Source organism: Dipteris shenzhenensis, chromosome 16 (assembly GCF_047967505.1).
Source record: "Dipteris shenzhenensis isolate YYH24624 ecotype China chromosome 16, Dip_SZ_1.0, whole genome shotgun sequence".
NCBI classification, from domain to species: domain Eukaryota; kingdom Viridiplantae; phylum Streptophyta; class Polypodiopsida; order Gleicheniales; family Dipteridaceae; genus Dipteris; species Dipteris shenzhenensis.
In genome coordinates, this window is record NC_141611.1 from 20,428,081 (window position 1) to 20,451,596 (window position 23,516).

Sequence of the window (23,516 nt, forward strand, 5' to 3'; positions counted from 1 at the left end):
CAATCAGATCACATGCTATAAGGTTCACTCTAGTTGGTGGAGCACCATAGCCATGACCAAAAAGTCCCAAACCTGCTAGATCCCAGGTCGTACAAGGCTTACCAATACCAAAAACCACTACAACTTTTGGTCCCATTGCACATACTAGATGTACTATAGTAGTTGGTCCCAAGGCTCAAATGGGGCGCCCAAGACCAAACCACTTGACCCAATGGATACTGACTTGTTTGACATGAAACCCATGCCCCTCATAAGAAGGCTACATAGCCTATCACAGTGAAGTTCTGTGACTTTAAGAGTGTAGATGATGAAGATCCTTACATCCATCTATGGAGTTTCTTTCATATCTATCATACTAATGGCACCACAGCTAAGGGGGAGTATATGAATTACTTCTTGTGCTTCTTTGCAAATCGGTAAGAAGGTATCCAAAGTTATGGTGTTAAAATTTGAGCAAAGAGGTTCGCCATCAAGCAGAGAAGCAAAGAGGAAGGCAACAAGTACCAAGTTTATGAGGCTAGCAAGAAGAAAGGAGGCAAAATTTCTTGTAAAAATGGATTGCACATTAGCAAGGGAGTTGATGCTCAGGGAGAGGAGGTGATGACTAGCTTGCTATGAAATGAAAGGATCCAAACTGCTAGCAAATTCTCCATGTGAATTCTCCACACAAACACATGTGTATGATAAAGTTACAATCCAAAAAAATCTGCGGCACATGTAAAGGTGAATGCAACAAGTAGGAGGTCTCCAGCTCCAAAAAGGGTTCTGCATTGACCAAAAAGGAAAGAGGAGTCGTAAAAGACAAAATCTATGAAGGGTACTAGGACTAAAAACAGAGTAAAAGGCAAGTCATAGGGAGCAAAGATGCACCGCATTGGCCATTGAAAGGAGTATGAAGTGAGTAGCGAATGTAAAGGGAATGTGATGATAGAGAGCAATACAACCAAGTGTAAGGGTGAGTGGCAATGTGTGTGTGGTGTGTGCACATGTGGCATGCATGGTGTGCATACGTGCATGTGAAGAGATTGGGACAGAAGTAAGGAGTCTCACTTGCAGCTTTCTCACATACATAATGGGGGAATACACACAAAGGTGGAGGCTGAAAACAGTTTTTCTCTTCTTAGTTGTGAAAGCCAAAAGAAGTCTCTCTAAGTACAAAAGGAATAGATGAACCCTATATGTGGATCTCAAACCAAACTCAGCTAACCTAGGTGGCATACTAACTGAGCCACTAACTAGAGTACATAAAGATAGCTGTCATTCAGCTATTATTCATGGGCGGTGTACCAACCGCATCTGCAACTAACAAGTCGGTGACATAAATGCACAACGGTCACCCTGGCATATCACGAGTGGAGCTCAATATCTCAACACTCCCCCTCGAGCTCAATACCAATTCCTGCACACCAAGCAGGTCTCTGAACTTGTGCAGCTTCTCTGCACCCAATGCCTTCGTGAATATGTCAGCTACCTTATCCTCTGTGTTGACATAAACCAAATCAATAAAACCTACTAGAACCTTCTCCTACACATAGTGATAATGCACCTCAATGTGCTTTGTTCTAGCATGATAGACTGGGTTATTTTCCAAGTGTATACGGCTCATGTTGTCACAATAAATGACAATTAACCCATCTGTAGGCTGATGCATATCATAAAGTAGCTTATGCAACCAAGCTGCCTCACATGCAGCCATTGTTGCACCCCTGTACTCAGCCTCTGTGCTTGACAAGAGGCAATTGTAGGCTATTTCTTACTGCTCCAAGTAACTGCAGCACTCCCAAAAGAGAACACATCTCCACTGGTAGATCGTCTATTAGAAATACTACCAGCCCAATCAGCATCAGTGTATCCATGCACCTGTATCTAAACCCCAGTCTCATAAAATAGTCCATACTACAATGTGGACTTCGCATAGCTTAGTATGCGTCTAACCGCATCCAAATGCGGTTTCCTTGGAGCCTACATAAACTGACTTACCAACCCAATAGCATAGCTCAAATCTAGCCTAGTAATAGTCATATAAATCAAACTTCCTTGCTATGTGTCTGTACATAGTAGGGTCTTCCAGAAGCTCACCTACATTTGTGCTCAGCTTCACATTCTACTCTAAAGGAATTGAAATAGGCTTACAGCTTGTCATCCCATATTTGGATAGCATGTCCAATCCATACTGCCTCTGCAAGAGCCATATCCCACTTGTGGATCTAATCACCTCAATGCCCAAGAAGTAACGCAGGTCTCCCAAATCCTTCATCTCATTAGCATTTTTACATGAAGGATATCTTCATCACTATCACCTGTGATGATCAAATCATCAACATAAATGACAAGCAGCATAATAGTTTCTCTGTTTTTCTCACATAAAGTGAGAAATATGCCATGGAAATCTGAAAGCCAATAGTGACAAGATATTGTCCTATCTTGTCAGACCATGCTTTGGGTGCTTGCTTCAAGCCATACAAGGCTTTTTCCAACCTGAAAACAAACTCAGGATGAACAGCATGCACATAACCTGGTGGCTACTCCATATAGACCTCTTCTTGCAAATCACCATGCAAGAAGGCATTATTTACATCCATCTGATGTAAAGACCATCCCTTTGATGCAGCCATAGCAATGCCTGCTCTTACGGTTGCCATCCTTGCAACCATACTGAATGTTTCTTCATAATCAATGCCATATGTCTATGCATACCCCTTGACAACTAATCTTGCCTTGTATCTGCTCACAGAACCATTTGCACTGTGCTTCACCTTATAGAGCCACTTGCAGCCAATTGCATTCTTGTCTTTAGGGAAAGGCACTAATTCCCATGTAGCATTTCTTCCAAGGCACCCATTTCTTCATCCATGGCTTTCTCCCATTTTTCTTTTCCCATGGCTTGCTCAAAAGAAGTGGGTTCTGCTGTAGAGAATAACCAATAAAGATGCACTTCTCAGCTTTTGGATCCAACTTGGATCTTAACTCATCTGGCACATGAACATAGGCAATGCAACCAAAAACTTTCAACTGAGAAATATCTGGTTTCCTACCATTATACCTCTCCTCTGGCATCATGCCATGTATTGCTGCAGTGGCAGTCCTATTCATTATGTAGATTGCTATAGCAACTGCTTCAGTCCTATTCATTATGTAGATTGCTGTAGCAACTGCTTCAATCCAATAATAATATGGCAGGTTTTTTTCATTGAGCATGGCACGAGATACCTGTCCAATATGCCTGTTTTTCCTTTCTGCAAGTCCATTTTGTTGTGGGGTATGACTGCATAAATATTGCTGCTTTATGCCATGCTCCTGCAGGAACCTTGCAAACTCATTTGAGAGGTACTCTCCCCCTCCATCTAACCTTAGGCATTTTATTTGCAGGCATGTTTCTTTCTCAACCATAGCCTTAAAAGCTTTGAAATTCCCAAACACTTCACTTTTCTTTTTCATAAAATACACCCAAACTTTTCTACTGTAGTCATCAATAAAAGTGACAAAATAATGACAGCCTCCAATAGATGCAGCTTTAGTAGTCCACACATTAGAGTGGATTAATTCCAATGGCCTCTTACTCTCTTGAACATGTCTAGGAAATGGTTTCCTTGCCTGTTTTCCAAATTGACAGGCTTCACATACCTTATGCATTTCTGTAACCTTGAACGTAGGCAATCCTGCAACAATATTTTGGGCCTGCATTAATTTAAGTTGCTGTACATTAACATGACCAATGCATTTATGCCAGATATCAGTATCAGGTGTGCCTATGAAGCTCTGTGCTGAGGTGGCAAATGTGTGCACAGTGTGCTTGACAACTTGGGACTATGCCTGCAGAGGGTCAGTGCTAACTGGATAGCTGAGGTGGCACTGGCTGAGGTGGCACTAATGACGTGGCAGTTGGTGATGTCATCATTGCCACATTATCTGCCACATCATCAATTGCCATGTCATTAGTGCCACCTCAACCAGTGCCACCTCAGCTATCCAATCAGCACTGACCCTCTACAGGCATAGTCCCTTGTTAGGCACACTGTGCACACATTGCATGTGCACATAGCTGCCACCTCAGCACAGAGCTTCACAGGCACACCTCTTGCTAAGCACAGTGCCCCACATCATCACTGCATGTGACTCACAGTGACACATCATCATTGCACCCTTTGAGGGTGCATTCCAAAAAAGAAAGTCGCTCATTTTTTTGTGCTCTACGCGCTTGTCACATCATATGCACATTTTGGTGCAAGTTACACTTACATTTGAGCCTCGCTGGCAAAACCATTTCCTTCATGCACATTTGCCTCTACATCGATGCATCTGACCCAGCACTTAAAAAGAACAAAAGAAAAGGAATTATTTGCTATTCTTTCATCGATCGACGGTTGGTTTAGATCTAGATCAGAGTAGACTTAGAGGGGATGCTTTGAATTTCCCCAAGTTGCCAATCTAAGCCATGCCCAAAATTCTCGACTAGTGCTTACTCGGAGTCAGTCCATATGCTCACATACGGTTTCACATCATTACATTACCTGAAACCTTACGTTCATTAGTTCAGTGAGCAGACTTCACAGTTCAGAGGCATTGCAGATTAATTCAGTGGGCAGGTAGCATTTGATTTCACACACACATGCCACCATTGTAAAGCCTATTCGGCTATCTCATGGCATCATGCACATCATTTCAGCCTTGTAAAGCCTCTTGGCTATTCTGCCTTGTAATATAGATCAAAAATTATATACTGCAGTTCTATCTTCACCGATGGTTCATAGATTTCACTTGGCATCTTCAGTGTATTTGCAGTTGACTCATACAGAGATCTTCACGACACTTTTGAGTACATTTCTTGCACCATGTTGACTAGGAACCTGAATCTGGAGGCATCTGCTAAGTTAGACAACTCCAATCCATAGAATGATGCTGATGCTGATTTTTTTGTCCTAATGGTTTCATCTCTATGAACCATTCTTGATGATTTGTCATATGAGATGATGCATCGTTGTCGATATACCAAGGATCTTGTTCCACTTGGTCGACTCAAAATGACTGCAGTGCTCACAAAATTCAAAATTAGAAAAACTCAAATGCGGTACATAACCCAAACGGCATAAGAGTTTCATTCCATTCTGGCTCATGTGCCCCAACTGGCAATGCCACAAAGAAGTACTTGGCTGCTCAATTATTGCAACAACATGATCAGACACCCCTGATACATGTAAGGGATACAATGTCCCACACTTGGCACCCCTTGCCAAAACCATAGAGCCCTTTTGAAATTTCTAACTCTAAAAGCCAAGCGTCGTCTGAAAACTAGCATCATCTAGCTGACCCGCCATTTCTAGCCAATTTAGTATTATTTTCACCAATTTTGGGTATCAAAAGTTCATTTCTATCAAATCCTGAAGGAATTTCACTGTCGTGTAGAAGGAAAAAGTGTTCGAGACATCGCTGGGACACTAGAAAGCCCAAAACCTGCCATGGTGCGAATTTGGGCATTTTGGACTTGAAGCGTCTGGGATGTCGCAAGGACCCAAGAAAGCCAAAACCTGCCACGGTGCAAATTTGGGCATTTTAGCAAGTCAAGAATACCCAAATTTGCACCATGGCAGTGTGAAGAGAGTGGGAGACAAGTAATCAGTCTCACTTGCAGCTTTCTCACATACACAATGGGGGAATACACACAAAGGTGGAGGCTAAAAATAGTTTTCCTCTTCTTAGTTGTGAAAGCCAAAAGAACTCTCTCTAAGTACAAAAGGAATAGGTGAACCCTATATGTGGGTCTCAAACCAAACTCAGCTAACGTAGGTGGCATACTAACTAAGCCACTAACTAGAGTACATAAAGATAGATGTCATCCAACTATTATTCATGGGCGGTGTACCAACCGCATCTACAGCTAACAAGTTGGTGACATAAATGCACAACGGTCACCCTGGCATATCACGAGTGGAGCTCGATATCTCAACACTCCCCCTCAAGCTCAATCCCAATTCCTGCACACCAAGCAGGTCTCTAAACTTGCATAGCTTCTTTGCGCCCAATGCCTTCGTGAATATGTCAGCTACCTGATCCTCTGTGCTGACATAAACTAGAGTAATAAAACCAACTATGCTAAGTGTATATTGCTCATGTTGTCACAATAAATGACAACTGGCCCATCTGTAGAATAATGCATATCATAAAGTAGCTTACACAACCAAGCTACCTCACGTGCAGTCATTGTTGCACACCTATACTCAGCCTCTCTGCTTGACAAGGCAACTAAAGGCTGTTTCTTGCTGCTCCAAGTGACTGTACCACTCCCAAAAGAGAACACATATCCACTGGTAGATCGTCTATCACAAATACCACTGGCCCAATCAGCATCAGCACTGTATCCATGCAACTGTATCTGAACCCTAGTCTCATAAAATAGTCCATACTGCAATGTGGACTTCACATTCCTCATCATGCATCTAGCCGCATCCAAATGTGATTTCCTTGGAGCCTGCATAAATTGACTTACCAACCCAACAGCATAGCTCAAATCTAGCCTAGTAATAGTCATATAAATCAAACTTCCTACTATGCGTCTGTACATAGTAGGGTCTTCCAGAAGCTCACTTGCATCTGCGCTCAACTTCACATTCTGCTCCAAAGGAATTGAAATAGGCTTACAGCCTGTCATCCCATATTTGGACAGCATGTCCAATCCATACTACCTCTGCAAGAGCCATATCCCACTTGTGGATCTAATCACCTCAATGCCCAAGAAGAAATGCAACTCTCCCAAATCCTTCATCTCAAACTTCTGCTTCAATAGCATTTTCACATGAAAGATATCTTCATCACTATCACCTGTGATGATCAAATCATCAGCATAAATGGCAAGCAACATAATGCCTTTCTCTGTTTTTCTCACATAAAGTGAGAAATCTGCCTTGGAAATCTGAAAGCCAATAGTGACAAGATATTGTGCTATCTTGTCAGACCATGCTCTGGGTGCTTGCTTCAAGCCATACAAGGCTTTCTTTAATCTGCAAACAAACTCAGGATGAACAACATGCACATAACCTGGTGGCTACTCCATATAGACCTCTTCTTGCAAATCACCATGCAAGAAGGCATTCTTTACATCCATCTGATGTAAAGACCATCCCTTTGATGCAATTATAGCAATGACTACTCTTACGGTTGCCATCCTTGCAACCAGACTTAATGTTTCTTCATAATCAATGCCATATGTCTGTGCATACCCTTGACAACTAATCTTGCCTTGCATTTGTTCATAGAACCATCTGCATTATGCTTCACCTTATAAACCACACATCAGAGTGGATTAATTCCAATGGTCTCTTACTCTCTGGAACATGTCTAGGAAATGGTTTCCTTGCCTATTTTCCAAATTGACAAGCTTCACATACCTTATGCATTTATGAAACCTTGAACTGAGGCAATCCTGCAACAATATTTTGGGCCTGCATTAATTTAAGTCACTGTACATTAACATGACCAATGTGTTTATGCTAGATATCAATATCTGCAACTACACTGGTCCCATGTGCAAACATTGCTACACTGAATTCAGGCATGTCTACATCCAACGTAAACATCTTGCCCTTCTTCTTCCCTTTTGCTATCAAGCGACCTTTATTTTTCATATCCTCAACAAAGCATCCATGAGGATTAAATCTGACCTGCAAGCCCTGCTCAACCATTTGACCAACAAAAACCAGGTTCTTGGTGATATTCGGGACATGAAATACATCAGACAGGTATTTCTTTTTCCCATCTTGCATAGATAGGACAATAGGATGTGCAGTATCATCACCAGTCTCCACAAATCTTGGTCTTTCCATTTTCCTTGCATATTGCATCCATTCTGCATGACCTGTCATGTGGTTTGACGCACTTGAGTCAACATACCACACATCATTGCCTTCTTTTGCACTTGTCATAGAATTGGTCATGTGCTGCACCATAAACAAATGCTCATTTTTGTCATCACCCTGTCTACTAGAGGATGCATAATTGCCTTGCTGCAATTTTCTAGTCATGATGTCATTCTGCTTTTTATAGCAGTCTTTAACCTTTTGACCTATTTTACCACAGTAGTAGCATTCAACATTGTTGTTTGCATTTTGGACTCTCTGCCATCCACCACGACCTCTTTGGCTCCCCCTGCCTCTAAAGTTACCATGTCCTCCTCCATAGGACTGGTTTTCTTGAATTTGCTGCTTTATGCCATGCTCTTGCACGAACCTTGCAAACTCATTTGAGAGGTCCTCTCCCCCTCCATCTGACCTTAGGCATTTTATTTGTAGGCCTGTTTCTTTCTCAACCATAGCTTTAAAAGCTTTGAAATGGCCAAACACTTCACTCTTCTTTTTCAAAAAATACACCCAAACTTTTCTGTTGTAGTCATCAATAAAAGTGACAAAATAATGACAGCCTCCAATAGATGCAGCTTTAGTAGTCCACACATCAGAGTGGATTAATTCCAATGGTCTCTTACTCTCTGGAACATGTCTAGGAAATGGTTTCCTTGCCTATTTTCCAAATTGACAAGCTTCACATACCTTATGCATTTATGAAACCTTGAACTGAGGCAATCCTGCAACAATATTTTGGGCCTGCATTAATTTAAGTCACTGTACATTAACATGACCAATGTGTTTATGCTAGATATCAATATCTGCAACTACACTGGTCCCATGTGCAAACATTGCTGCACTGAATTCAGGCATGTCTACATCCAACGTAAACATCTTGCCCTTCTTCTTCCCTTTTGCTATCAAGCGACCTTTATTTTTCATATCCTCAACAAAGCATCCATGAGGATTAAATCTGACTTGCAAGCCCTGCTCAACCACTTGACCAACAAAAACCAGGTTCTTGGTGATATTCGGGACATGAAATACATCAGACAGGTATTTCTTTTTCCCATCCTGCATAGATAGGACAATAGGATGTGCAGTATCATCACCAGTCTCCACAAATCTTGGTCTTTCCATTTTCCTTGCATATTGCATCCATTCTGCATGACCTGTCATGTGGTTTGACGCACTTGAGTCAACATACCACACATCATTGCCTTCTTTTGCACTTGTCATAGAATTGGTCATGTGCTGCACCATAAACAAATGCTCATTTTTGTCATCACCCTGTCTACTAGAGGATGCATAATTGCCTTGCTGCAATTTTCTAGTCATGATGTCATTCTGCTTTTTATAGCAGTCTTTAACCATTTGACCTATTTTACCACAGTAGTAGCATTCAACATTGTTGTTTGCATTTTGGCCTCTCTGCCATCCACCACGACCTCTTTGGCTCCCCCTGCCTCTAAAGTTACCATGTCCTCCTCCATAGGACTGGTTTTCTTGAATTTGCTGCTTTATGCCATGCTCTTGCACGAACCTTGCAAACTCATTTGAGAGGTCCTCTCCCCCTCCATCTGACCTTAGGCATTTTATTTGTAGGCCTGTTTCTTTCTCAACCATAGCTTTAAAAGCTTTGAAATGGCCAAACACTTCACTCTTCTTTTTTAAAAAATACACCCAAACTTTTCTGTTGTAGTCATCAATAAAAGTGACAAAATAATGACAGCCTCCAATAGATGCAGCTTTAGTAGTCCACACATCAGAGTGGATTAATTCCAATGGTCTCTTACTCTCTGGAACATGTCTAGGAAATGGTTTCCTTGCCTATTTTCCAAATTGACAAGCTTCACATACCTTATGCATTTATGAAACCTTGAACTGAGGCAATCCTGCAACAATATTTTGGGCCTGCATTAATTTAAGTCACTGTACATTAACATGACCAATGTGTTTATGCTAGATATCAATATCTGCAACTACACTAGTCCCATGTGCAAACATTGCTGCACTGAATTCAGGCATGTCTACATCCAACGTAAACATCTTGCCCTTCTTCTTCCCTTTTGCTATCAAGCAACCTTTATTTTTCATATCCTCAACAAAGCATCCATGAGGATTAAATCTGACCTGCAAGCCCTGCTCAACCACTTGACCAACAAAAACCAGGTTCTTGGTGATATTCGAGACATGAAATACATCAGACAGGTATTTCTTTTTCCCATCCTGCATAGATAGGACAATAGGATGTGCAGTATCATCACCAGTCTCCACAAATCTTGGTCTTTCCATTTTCCTTGCATATTGCATCCATTCTGCATGACCTGTCATGTGGTTTGACGCACTTGAGTCAACATACCACACATCATTGCCTTCTTTTGCACTTGTCATAGAATTGGTCATGTGCTGCACCATAAACAAATGCTCATTTTTGTCATCACCCTGTCTACTAGAGGATGCATAATTGCCTTGCTGCAATTATCTAGTCATGATGTCATTCTGCTTTTTATAGCAGTCTTTAACCATTTGACCTATTTTACCACAGTAGTAGCATTCAACATTGTTGTTTGCATTTTGGCCTCTCTGCCATCCACCACGACCTCTTTGGCTCCCCCTGCCTCTAAAGTTACCATGTCCTCCTCCATAGGACTGGTTTTCTTGAATTTGCTGCATATTCTGATTTCTACCACGGCCTCCCGGCCTGCTCTACTTCTGCCTCTACCTCTTCCAGCATTTGAGTGAAAGATAGTTTCTTTTGAAGTTCCTCCTGAAGAAGATGCACTACCATTTCTCTGCTCTTCAAAAATTAGAAGAGCAATCAACTCCCCAAAATCAAGAAAATTCTCACAGACGGCAATGGATGTCCAGAACTGTGCATAATCCTTTCCTAGACCATTCAAGGTCACAGAAACTAAATCATCATCTTCCACTGGTGACCCAATGGAAGCAAGTGCATCTCCAATCTTCTTCACCTTCATGTGGTAGTCATTGATGCTCATATTTTCTCTCTGCACATTATGCAACTCCTGCTTGAGCTACATTTTCCTTGCTTGCGCATTTGTGCTATATATTTTTGTCAAAGTATCCCACACCTCCTTCGGCGTGCTTGCATCCTGAATATGCACAATCATAGAATTTGAAATACTGATAGACATCCAGTACATAACTTTCCTAGCTCTCTCATGCCAGCCTTTAAATGCCTGTAACTCCTGTTGGTTGGGAACATCAGGAATAACTAGTGCTTGTTCTCAGCTCCAGTAATGAACTCCCAATAGCCTTTTCCCTTAAGGAAATTTGTCATTCTAAACTTCCATGCTGGGAAGTTGTTCTTGTCAAGCTTTTTAGTGACTATCTGTGAAAGAGCATCAGAAGCCATTACAAAACACTGCAAAAATATTCTGTCACTGCAAAAAACACAACTTCTGCCTTACAAGGGCAAATCTGCAAAACCGACGAAAGTGGTATTTGACCACACAGTCACTTCCTAGTGATGATTTCACATCAATAGGTAATAAGAATGATTTTGTCACTCCCAATATCTCTGCGCATAGGCATATAATGCAATTGCTGCAGCAACTTTTCACTGACCTACAGAACAGTGGTCACATAGCAAAAACAGGGCACCTTTCTAAGTGCCTACAGAAAACTTCCACCACCAAAATGGGCCCCAAAATGGCCTCAAATCAAAAAAATAATGACACCAAGGGCTTTGCCCTTGCCCGCAGCATATACTACCTTCTCACCATACTGCAAAGGGCATCCCAATCTGAGACAGTGCTCTCTTGCACTACCTTCTCACCATACTGCGAAGGGCATCCCAATCTGAGCATATACTACCTTCTCACCATACTGCGAAGGGCATCCCAATCTGAGACAGTGCTCTCTTGCACTTTTCAACTGTGCTACCTGTAGAGATTTGCTCCCAAACTCGAAAAAGGAAAGCAACACTGATCCTGTTACCAAGACACCGTGAACTTGGTTTGCTTTCTTGAGCTCCTTACCATGAACCGAGCTCTAAAACCATGTGAAGAGATTGGGAGAGAAGTAAGGAGTCTCACCTGTAGCTTTCTCACATACACAATGGGGGAATACACACAAATGTGGAGGCTGAAGTTTTCTTCTTAGTTATGAAAGCCCAAAGAAGTCTCTCTAAGTGCAAAAGGAATAGATGAACCCTATATGTGGGTCTCAAACCAAACTAAGCTAACCTAGGTGGCATACTAACTGAGCCACTAACTAGAGTACATAAAGATAGCTGTCATCCAGCTATTATTTATGGGTGGTGTACCAACCACATTTGCAGCTAACAAGTCGGTGACATAAATGCACAACGGTCACCCTGGCATATCACGAGTGGAGCTCGATATCTCAACATTGCATGCATGCGAGTATGTGTGTGCATGCGTGCATGTGTGTGTGTGTGTGTGTAAGTGTGCACACACCTGTGCATGTATGTATCTATCTATCTATATGCATACCTACGTATGTATGTATGTATGTATATATCCATGAGCCATGCCATGAGCATAGACTTTGACTTGAAAGGCATGAATCAAGTCAATATCCCAGACTATAGCCTCGGATCCAAAATTAAGATAAACAAGACCCACCCGTGCAATGGAGGCAGAATATGAGGCAAGTTATGGATGGGGTGCACCAATCAGATCACATGCTATTCGGTTCGCTCTAACTGGTGGAACACCATAGCCATGACCAAAAAGTCTCAAACCTACTAGATCCCAAGTCGTACGAGGCTTACCAATACCTAAAACCGTTGCACATACTAGATGTACTTTAGTAGTTGGTCCCAAGGCTCGAATGGGGCACCCAAGACCAAAGGCTCGAATGGGGCACCCAAGACCAAACCACTTGACCCAATGGATACTAACTTGTTTAACAAGATACCCTAGCCAATGTCCCTCATAAGAAGGCTACATAGCCTATCATAGTGAAGTTCTAGGATTTTAAGGGTGTAGATGATGAAGATCCTTACATCCATCTATAGAGTTTCTTGCATGTCTATCATATTAATGGTAACACAGCTAAGGGGGAGTATATGAATTACTTCTTATACTCCTTTGCAAATCAGTAAGAAGGTCTCCAAAGTTATAGTGTTAAAATTTGAGCAAAGAGGTTTGCCATCAAGCAGAGAAGCAAAGAGGAAAGCAACAAGTACCAAGTTTATGAGGCTAGCAAGAAGAAAGGAGGAATTTTTTTTGTAAAAATGGATTGCACATTAGCATCCTGGAAGGCTCCACAAGATCCTCTCGCACAATATGAAGCTTTCCAAAAATTGGGAGGTATGTTGAGCAACAATCTCATGGTGACACTCGAGATTATCTTGGTGGTTTTTCAATTGCCTTTGATTAGGGAGGAAGTTGCATACAAGAAGTATGTAGATAGTGAAATGCACAAGGACTTTAGACCGCCTGAAATGCAGAAAAATTATTTCTTTGTTAGTAATGTGCAAGATACAGGCCACCGCCAACAACTGGTGTGGTATCTACAAAGAATGCAGCTTTTGGTAAAGCCAAACACAATGAGCCAGGACTCCTATGCAGTACTCCGTGTAGTCGAGAAGGGCACACGAATATGTTGGGCTCACCTATTACACACACATCTCATGGGAGACATAGAAAAGAAAGATTTGACTATAATGCACATTCCAAGATTGCACCCTTCATTATAGCATCCACATGTGTTTGTGTGGAGAATTCCCATGGAGAATTTGCGAGCAGTTTGGATCCTTTCATTTCATAATGAGCTAGTCATCACCACCTCCTTCTCTTCATGAGCATCAACTTTGCTATATGCGGCACTGTACATGCACTATGGTTTTTCTTCCTTGAGCACTTCATGAAGACCTTGAAGGGTTTTGTGAGGCAAAATTCAAGGCTCGAAGGTAGCATGGCCAAGGGTTGGTTGGTATAAGAGTCACTTGTATATATTTCTGAGTTTCTTGTTGATGTGGACAGCTCTCTCCCACGACCATGGAGAGATGATGAAGACCTAAGGACGACCTCTAATGTGCCTCAAGGGAAAGGACGGAGCTAAGTAATAGACACGGAGTTGCTTAATAATATCAACCTCTATTTCATGCGCTTAATAGTGATGTGATGAAAAGATGGGTGACAAGATACAAGGATGCAAAGGCAAGAAGACAAGGAGAAAGGGCCCTCTTTCGTACACACCATGGATCTCGTGTGCCATACTGTTAGCATCTAAGAGCACTTCCAAAGGATATTCATGTGGATTGGCTACTTGACGGAAGACTTGCGTACTAAAGCAAGCCAATCTTCAACCGTTTTTGGTTTTTGCTGAGGTCCAAAGAGACTTTGAAGTTGGAGAAGATGGCCGTCATAATCTGTTTCTTGAGCAGTGGTTGGGGGGGTTCATCATCTGACTCTGTCTCTTCACTCTCTGCGATGACAATCTCCTTCTCCCCATCTAGGCTTGTTCGGGGGCTCTTTCTTGCCAGAGTCAGGGACTTCTTGCTGTGACCCATGTCGTCATCTAGAAAAACAGCTCTGTGAAGGGGCTCTAGCGATGCCCCTTGTGTTTTGGAAGGCAATGGAGTTGTGAGCCTCAAATTACACTTTGGAGCCATTTGAAAGGAATTTTGTGTGGAGAAGCTGTAGTTCACTAGGTCTATGTGGAGATTCATTGGTAGTCTCACATGTGCTGGACTGGCCATTTGAAGCGGTGATTGGGTGTGTGTATTAGCCAGCTCCCATCCCTCCTTGCTTATATAAGTATTCATCATGCAGTCGGTATGGCATGTGTCAATGATGATGCTTTTCCTCATGGTGAGGGTATCGTTTGTGTGAGCAGCCTTGTCGAATTTGCACCGTAGATTTTGTTTACATATGGGCATTGATGGGTCAGTACGGCTAATCTAGTGTCCTTTGTGAGTCGACGGACTAAGGGTAGAATGGGGTCAGATAAGGGGAGCATAGTTGGACTTTGTTGCGATTCATGTGGAGAAGCGGAGTCGAACTCAATGGTCGGATAGTGGTTGGACGAAAGTTGGACTAGAGTAGGCGCATCTGAATACGCAAACAAGGCATTGGACCTCGATCAAAATCCAAAAAGTCAAAAAAGACACATGCAGCACGTGTGCGATAGATCATAGTCGGATTTTCTTAGTTTGGTCCCCATCGAAACCGTGGCAGAGTTCTCAGTAGGTTTTTTCAAACTTTGTTCGGAAACACGTTGGACTATTGTTAGAGTGGAGCTCATTGCGGCATCATCTTGTTGTTCTCTTTTCTCACCTACAAAATCACCATTGTTTATTGTAGGGTAAGTTGAGTATATCTGAGTCGTTTTGAAAGTCAACATCGTCGTTGCATTGTTGGCAAAATCGGGGCGAAATGTAATTGTAGCCACTGTTCATGTGATTGATTGCTATGATGTTTTGCAGAGCAGCCACTAAACTCTTTTGAATTTGTCTTTGAAGGGTGCTTTGAAATGTTGCATGATACCCCATTAGTGAGCTGATAGGTTGAAATAGACACTGTATAACTATGTACCTTAGAAGGGCTTTGCAGTGAGATTGTGTTGATCTTTGCCTGTGTGGGATCAGGACCCCCAATGTAAGGCTTAAGTTTAAAACCATTGACTAGTTTCTCAAAGGAGTTGCCATGCAGGTCTACCAAGAGAAATGTCCCCTGCTCATATGTATCAATCACCTTGAATGGACCATCATATCTTAATTTGAATTTACCTGGAATTTTGCCCAGTTTAGTGTTGAACATCAACACCAAGTCTCCTTTTTTAAAAAGCTTGAATTTAATATTTCTATTGATCCATACTGCCCTCCTTTTCTGAATAATGTCAGTTGTATGCGAGCGGCCAATCTATCTTCATCCAATTGTAAAAGTTGCTCCAACCTAGCGTTCATGGAGTCTTCTGAGGAAAGTTTGTTGTCAATTGCTACTCTGAGACTTCTTGCAACAAACTCCATGGGTACTACTGCTTCACAACCATACACTAGCCTGAAAGATGTCAATCCTGTGGCCACCTTGCATGCTATCCTTAGTGCCCAAAGCATTGAGTCTAAATGTTGATCCCAATTCTTTGGGTGGTTAGTAATTGTTCTTATGTAAACCTTTTTCATGAGCTTGTTGGAGCTTTTGGCCAATCCATTGGCTTGTGGGTAATATGCTGTGGATTTTTTGTGCAACATCATGTGCATCTTGCAACTAAGATCATGAGTTGATTCTTGGTCAGAACATAGGCCAAGGCCGTGGTCCCATTCTTACTCCACCTTTGACTCTCAGGTAGATCTTCTTTGTTATTCTCAGTTTGAGACATGTGCTACCTCTACACTAGATTCTTGTCTTCTATTTGGGGATCCACCCTCCTGGCTTGGTCCATGAATAGACTCGTTGGACTCTTTAGAAGCTAAACTCTCTGTTGATGAGACTGCACAAAGTCCTCCCACCAAAACTTGAAAGTCACTTCTTTGTCAAAGGCCTCAGGTAGTCTTAGATATAACTCAAAATTTTCTTCTACCTTGAGCTCTCCATGTAGGGTGGCTCTTTGCTACCTTCTCTTAGATCTAGCATTTATCCATTACTGGCTCAGAATTCATTGTAGCATCTTGGTCATCCAAATTTTGTGAACTTCTTCTGCTTCAACGTAGGTGCTCTTCTCTCCTAGCCATGTATCTTTGTCTCCTTGTTGAATGCAATTTAGACATTTTGTAGCACTTTAATGATACAAAGAATTTCTTGGGAACAATCCTCAGTCCAGACACTTGTCATCAAATAGCTCTACAAGATTATGAAATCCATACTCAGAGATGTCTTTTGAAATAATCCTTTAATCCAATCAATTGTTGTGGCTCTGCTTGGGTCAACTTTCAGAACGTCAATCCCCAATAGGATTGCCAAATGTTGATGGTCCTTTTCTCACCCCTCGGTTTGATTGATAACCCTATGCCCAACTCAATGTGCGTGGTCAACTGAATAGGAAGATGCAATCCTGAGATTGCTCTGCCAAGCTTTCCTATGTTGCTCAGGATACATAAATAGATATTAATAGAAACACTAACAATCACAGTTTGTGTACTGCATGGGTGAAACCGTATGAAGACCAATGGTTAAGCACTCAATCAGAATACAAGTAGTGCTTAGACATACAAGAAGTAACAACTCAACAATGCAAACACACAATTATATTAATTGATAATATCTATGAATTATAAACGGCCGTGGCTGAACTGGACCAACGCTCTAATGACCCTCATACTTGCTTGCCTCTCCTTGAGGCACATGATTCTATGAAAGTGAACTTGACTCAATTCTTCTAGCCTATGCATAATAGAAATAGACTATAACTAACAAGAGAAAAGAGGCCATTACAATCTGCTAGCAATATCCATAAACTAGGAATCGAAACTTGAACTCAGGTGGTTGAGCTATGCCACCTTCCTAATCATTCATTGGAATCTGTTGAACTGCTGACTGTGACTGGCTGGTCCACGTTCATGGCCTTTCGCCCTTCTTGGTAGCTTGGGATACACCATCTAGCTATTAGTGTTAGCCAATCCTACTCATGAGCATGGTCTTGATCCGCGACTGACCTAACTTGATTTGTGACTTGACTTGAGTCCCTGTGTTAACTAGGGTTGACAATATATTATTGGATGTGCTTTTTGGGAGGAGTGTTCATATCTTAGCCTATGTAAAGTCTTGTAATCTCACAAGAAATGGAAAGCTAACTTACATCCTTAAGTGTGGTATTTCCTGTCCTCTCCTAGTTTTGTTGTTCTCTCTCCTACTATCCATAGTTCAAAGCTACCCTCAAAACTTGTTCTAGGAGCTGATCGCCATGCTACAATCAAGCATTTCCTTCTTCAAGCTATGAACCTAGCTTTGTGAAGCTCCTATTGTAGGTCAATTTGTTTGTATAATAGGTCATTTTCTCTAGAGTGTCGTTTTTGTCATCTCTCGCTAGGTCATGTTGACTTTTCGATGGTAGGTCGTTTTGCTATAAAGCAGGTCATTTTTTAAACCAAGAATGTCATTTTGTTATAGAGTAGATTGTTGTTACTATTGGTTGTTTCTTATTGACTCATATGGCATATTTTTTCTCTTTTAGGACCATTAACCAAAGGACTCAAGTTTAAAAACCATAAACAATTGAAATATCTTCAGATCCCTGATTGTATGGTCAATGTAGCCCCCAAATAGAAGGACTCGAGACCATTTACAAAAGATCCTAAATGTTATACCACAAATGTTATACATGCCAGATCCTAGGCTAGCCGATACTTAGAAAACCTCCCATAGTCATTTCTCTTTTTCTTTTTTTGCAACAAAATGATTTTATTAACAATAAGGAAAAAGAAAAAGAAAAAGCATAGTGGCAATGCCATTTGGTGACTTGTAAGGCCTTATAGGCAATGACAAACTCAAAGCACCAATAGCTAAAATACTCAAGCTGTTCTCTCTTCAGCTCTATCGCAAAACCACTCGTTAATTTTCCATGGTGAAAGACAATCCATCGCCCCATGTACTATATGGTCCCTGCACAAACAAGACCACACACTGTATGGGGCTTTAGTCAAACAACCTTTGTCACCCAAGATCTCAATCTTTTGCTTAAAAGGAATGAAAATGTGAGCCTTAGGGCCTTAGCCTCCCATTATCGTTTATCCTTGTTGTGTTGACGATTGGTACACGTGGTTTTCTTTCTCATGTAAGTACATACTTTTTCCCGCTTCTCCTAAGTTATTGTGCATAAACTAGCTTTTTTGAGGACTGGGTGCATTCAAAATTAGGTGACTGATATTTAATCATTCATAAGGCCTGTGCAAGATCAAAAAAATCAAACAAAAAGGAGTCCACTAGAAATGGTGCAGGAGATAAAGGGGAGAGAGAGAGAGAGGGGGGGCGGGGGTGCTTGGGGGGGGAGGGAGAAAAGGTTGGAGATGGTGTGTAGGAGATAAAGAAGTGGGGAGAGAGAGAGAAAGAGAGAAAGTCAACCACTTTAAAGTCTATATTCAAGTCCAATGAAGAAGAGAAGCCACATATCAACATATTGTCCAATAGGAAAAATGCACTTCCAAAAATTCAAAAAATGCCTAATTTCTGCTTTGCCCAAATTGCATCGTTGCTAAGGCAGGGTTCAAACTAGGCTAGTGGAAGACCTCCAAAAGGAATGTTGAAGGGGTGTTGTCCCTCCGTTGTCCCACGTTGACCAATCAAAGTCGCGGGCCCAAATGCTCAAAGGGAAAAAAGTTGTTCGGTGTAAGAAGGCTACCCAAGCAAAGGATTTCTGAAAATGTTGAACCACGAATGAATTTTATTGGGTATTGAGCTTGGGTAACAGGGTCTACACCCATCTCCTCATCCACCAAGCCAATAAACTATCATTGAAATTAGATGCCCATTTGTCTTTTATGTCTTTTCCGCCGGGTGGTGTGAACCACCACATGGGCGGTCATGTCCTTTTTCAAAACCTTGAGGCCTCCTGTCGGCCTAGTTGAACTGGGCCTAAGGCTAGCCTAGCAACTACCCGACATCTGCTAGTGTTGTCTCATCAAAGAGAACAACAAAATAAATAAGCTGAAAGCTGAGAGCTACTAAAGGTACTTACAGTCAGAGGGACTGCAAGTGACCCAAAACTAATGAAATACCAAGCAAGTATTACTAAAAAGTACCAATTGATCAGCATAGGCAGAAAGCTAATCAATAGAAAGGTTGCACTCTTCTCATGTCCAAAATCCCAATCATGGGCAGCTCTAGGATCTCATAACTCGGTGCCACACGTTTTCAGTGTTTGGCAATGATGGCACGGATCCACCGATGAAGATATGGGTGCCAGGTGTGGGGTCTTGGGGGCCTGGACCTCTGTGACCTAGATATGGTGATGGCTTGGTCCAAGATCACACCACCAGAGTGTGGCAATCTGCCTGTGTGTGATAAGGTGGTGGTGGCGCCAGGGGTTTCTAATGGTGGGGAGGGCATAAAACTAGTTGAGGTGCTGGTAGTGAAGAAGTCTCTGAGTGTACTTTTTTTGGGTGGGGCTGGTCTCGGCTGTCTGTCTCCCAACAAAGTCTCTCTATGTCGCTTGAGCTCTAATAAAAACAAACCCAAGCATTTTTTATCTTCGTAATCCATCACCTTACGGAGTGGGCCAAATCCCTCTCTGAATAGACAGTGGTATCTTCCTCGGATTTCATAATATACTATGCATCTACATACGTAATGCTCCTCTGTCTCCTCCTCCTGCTGGCATAACTGACATATCTGATCCTGAGGGGCTGTGTGGGTGTATCTCGTTGTCTCTATCCTCAACTGATGTGATGAGGTTTGAATCTGGCCAATAATACTATGTAGCTCGTGAAGAAAATGGCTCTGGTAATGTGCCATCTTCTACCCTAGGGGCTCATGTGGTTTAGTCCAGGTTCTCTCAGTCTCCAACTTGACAATATCAGCTCTAATGATCTTGTTTCGGTCATGGCGAGACAAGTCTAATCCAAACTGTATTGAAAGGGTGGGAGTGCATCCATTGTCAACTCATGCTCTACAAACCATCTCTGTAGCTGAGCATACCAGCACCATGTTCGACCCTCCTCTGCTAGCTGCCTGGATGATATCATAGCCAATCGTGCATATCTGGAGCTAGGTAGATCCCACAATCTATGTATGCAAGTTACTGCCTGGAACAGAGCCTCAGTCACTAGTGGAGCAACTACTAATTTAGCTCGTATTATCGGATGTGGTACAGATGACTTGCTTCGGATCATGCAGGCAAACAATGTCACTAATGGCCTCTCCAATCTCCTCCACTCAGTTGCACCCCCTACAATGGGGCCCCATATAGCTGCACCATAAAATAGTGTGGGCACCACCAATGTCTCAAACAACCATAATTTTGTGCGTGGCTCTTGGAACTGTACATATGCACATTGTCTCTCTAGTGCCCCCAAAGCTGCATAGCCTCTATGCAATCTGGCATCAATCGCGGCTCTCAGCGAAAATTGTGGACCAAAAAAGGTCACCCCGAGGTACACAAGATCGTACCTGCTCCATTGTCTCACCTTTGAAAGTGAACTTTTGTGCTGAGCGCATCACCCAAGCCTTTGTAGTGAAAGAGAGGTGTTTGGGGGGGGGGGGATCACGCATTCAAAGGAGAGAGTGAAAGAGAGAGAGAGCGCGAAAGCATTCAAAAGAGAGAGAGAGAGAGAGAGAGAGAGAGAGAGAGAGGCACGGATTCCTTAGCCAGTACGAATCTAAAGAGCAAAGCGCATATCCCTTTGCTTATACATGCTCTAAAGTACCAATCTTGCAAGACGGGGTACACTTACCTAAAACGCAAGACGAGAATCGATTTCGGTGATCCTGCTGCACTTTCAAGCAAAGAGGAAAGAAGCACGCTAGAATCTTGGTGCAAGGGAAAGGAGGACACGAGGGAGGATTACTGTTATGGACTTGCTCAATGTGCACTCATGCCAGGATGCTTTTGCTTTATGGAATTTTATGGAATTGAGAAAGTCGATGATCAGGGCAAGGAAGGGACAACTTTTTGGGCGTGAGAGGAATATATCTGGTAATGAGAGGGAGCAGCAGAGGCAGACAGAGAGCAATTGCTGTGATTGTGGAGGTACTCTAGGAGGGACAGAAAATCTCTTTCACATATACACACACACACACACACACAGCTTGATTATGAGCTGCAAGTCCTTGGTGTGTGTTGTATCAAGAGGAGCTGAGAGGCATTGCGGATGAGATTGCAGCAAGAATTTGACAAGAAGACAGGAACTTGAGTAGCATCATCTTGCTGATGAGCTTGGGTAGAATCATTGAAGGGCAAATAGAGAGGAGCTTGAGTAGCATCATCTTACTGATGATCTTGAGTACAACCATTTGAGAACATAAGAGAGAGGAGCATCATTTGAGCACAAACAGAGAGGCGCTTAAGGAGCATCCATATCGTGCTGGTGATCTTGAGTAGCATATCGTTTGAGAGCAAATTACAAAGAGGAGCTTGAGTAGCATCATCTTTGCTTGAGTAGAATTATCTTGCTTGCGTAGCATGATCTTGCTGATGAGCTTGAGTAGCATCATATGAGAACAAACACAGAGGAGCTTGAGAAGCATCATCTTGCTGCTGGTGAGCTTGCAGCCATAGCTTGATCATTCTGAGTTCGACATGGCAGCTGATCCAGCTTCAGCTCATCTCCTTGCCATTCTTTCCTGCTTCTTACTCCTCCTGCTTCATTCCCTCCCTCCTGCCTCCTCCTGTGGTACCTCCTCCCAACCATCTTCTTCATCGGATTCCCCTCCCTCCATCTCCACCACCCTCGTCACTGGCTTCTCCTCCTCCCGTTCCTCCGATGACATCTTCTCAGACGTTGGCCCCCTCCTCCTCTCCTCCCCCAACTCCTCCTTCCTCCTCTCCCTCTCTAGCTGCCGCCTCGTCATTCTCCACAACGACACCGGTGTCTTTCAAACCGTCGTCTGGTCTGTTTCCTTCCCCAATTGCTCCCTCTCTCAACGTCATACCCTCTTCTTTCAGCTCGATGGTAACCTCATCGTCAACACCACCTCCTTCGATGGCTCCTCCCTCACCTCCTGGAGCACCGATACCTCTGGTCGCGGTGTCGAGTACGCCCAACTTCTCGACTCCGGAAACCTCGTCCTTCTCACTGACCAGAACGTTCCCATTTGGCAATCCTTCGACCACCCCAGCTCCGTGCTCCTCTCTGGACAACGATTGCAGCAAGGCATGAGTCTCAACGCGGCTGATCCCTTGTCCAACATCAACTACTCCCTCGCGATTGAGCCCGATCGTGCTGTCTTGTACGCCATCGATCACTACGCCGAAGATCAGCCCAAGCCCTACTGGCAGCTTCGTCCCACTTCTCGTGATGCCATTGTTGCGTATGCGGCCCTCGACAGCGGCAATCTTCAGCTGTTTGATTCCAATTCTAATCCTCTGGTCGCCAATCAATCCGTCAACACCACTCTCGCCAACTCGTTTACTCTGTGGCGCGCGGAGCTGACAACAACAGAAGGTACCGAGGCAGGCACAAAACGGGGAGGCAATCTGGATATCTACTACTGGTCCATGAAGGATGGATGGCACTTGAGCTCCCAAGGGATCACGAACCTCTGTGATTTCCCCAACGCGTGCCCTCGATACGGTACCTGCGATCCTTCTACTCAGCTATGCACTTGCCACCCACCGTTGGTGACTACCAGCACGGGCTGCGACCTTCCTCGATCACGAAAAGCAAGAGGTTTGCAAGAAAATTTCTGTTCCTCTGCTCGAGCTCCAAAACGGCTACGCTTCGTGGAGCTTCCAAAGACCTCCTACTTTCCTCTGCAGCACGGAGGGACGGGCTACAACAGCACCTACATCGAGTGCGAGAGCTACTGTGTGCAGAACTGCTCCTGCGCAGCTTTTGTGTTTGCAGACAATACAAGATCGTGCTACCCAATTCACGAGCCCTCTGATGGAAGCACATTGACATTCGTGAGATTGGATGATGCCCAATCAAAAGTCTACGTGCGAACAAGCTCAGGAAGCTCCCTTTCACTGTCGGGCATGGCTTTCATAGTGACGTCCATTGCCAGTGTGCTGCTTTTCTACAACCTTGCATAATAGCTCGGTGTGTTCTTCTTTGAGGGCTCCAATCCTTCAGTATTTTGAAATTAGTTGTATTCC

General features: G+C 43.0%; 1 protein-coding gene across 1 annotated transcript; it reads left to right on the top strand.

The window, feature by feature from the left end:
* Positions 1-21,443: 21,443 nt before the first annotated feature.
* Positions 21,444-23,453, top strand: LOC147892670 (putative receptor protein kinase ZmPK1). The gene has a single exon (XM_087386763.1). The coding sequence runs from the start codon at positions 21,999-22,001 to the stop codon at positions 23,451-23,453; it is 1,455 nt and encodes a 484-aa protein (XP_087242889.1). The 5' UTR covers positions 21,444-21,998.
* The last annotated feature ends 63 nt before the right edge of the window (positions 23,454-23,516 follow it).

What these genes read in the sequence shown, in the direction of transcription:
- LOC147892670 (XM_087386763.1), top strand. Translation starts at nt 21,999, where the DNA reads ATGGCAGCTGATCCAGCTTCAGCTCATCTCCTTGCCATTCTTTCCTGC.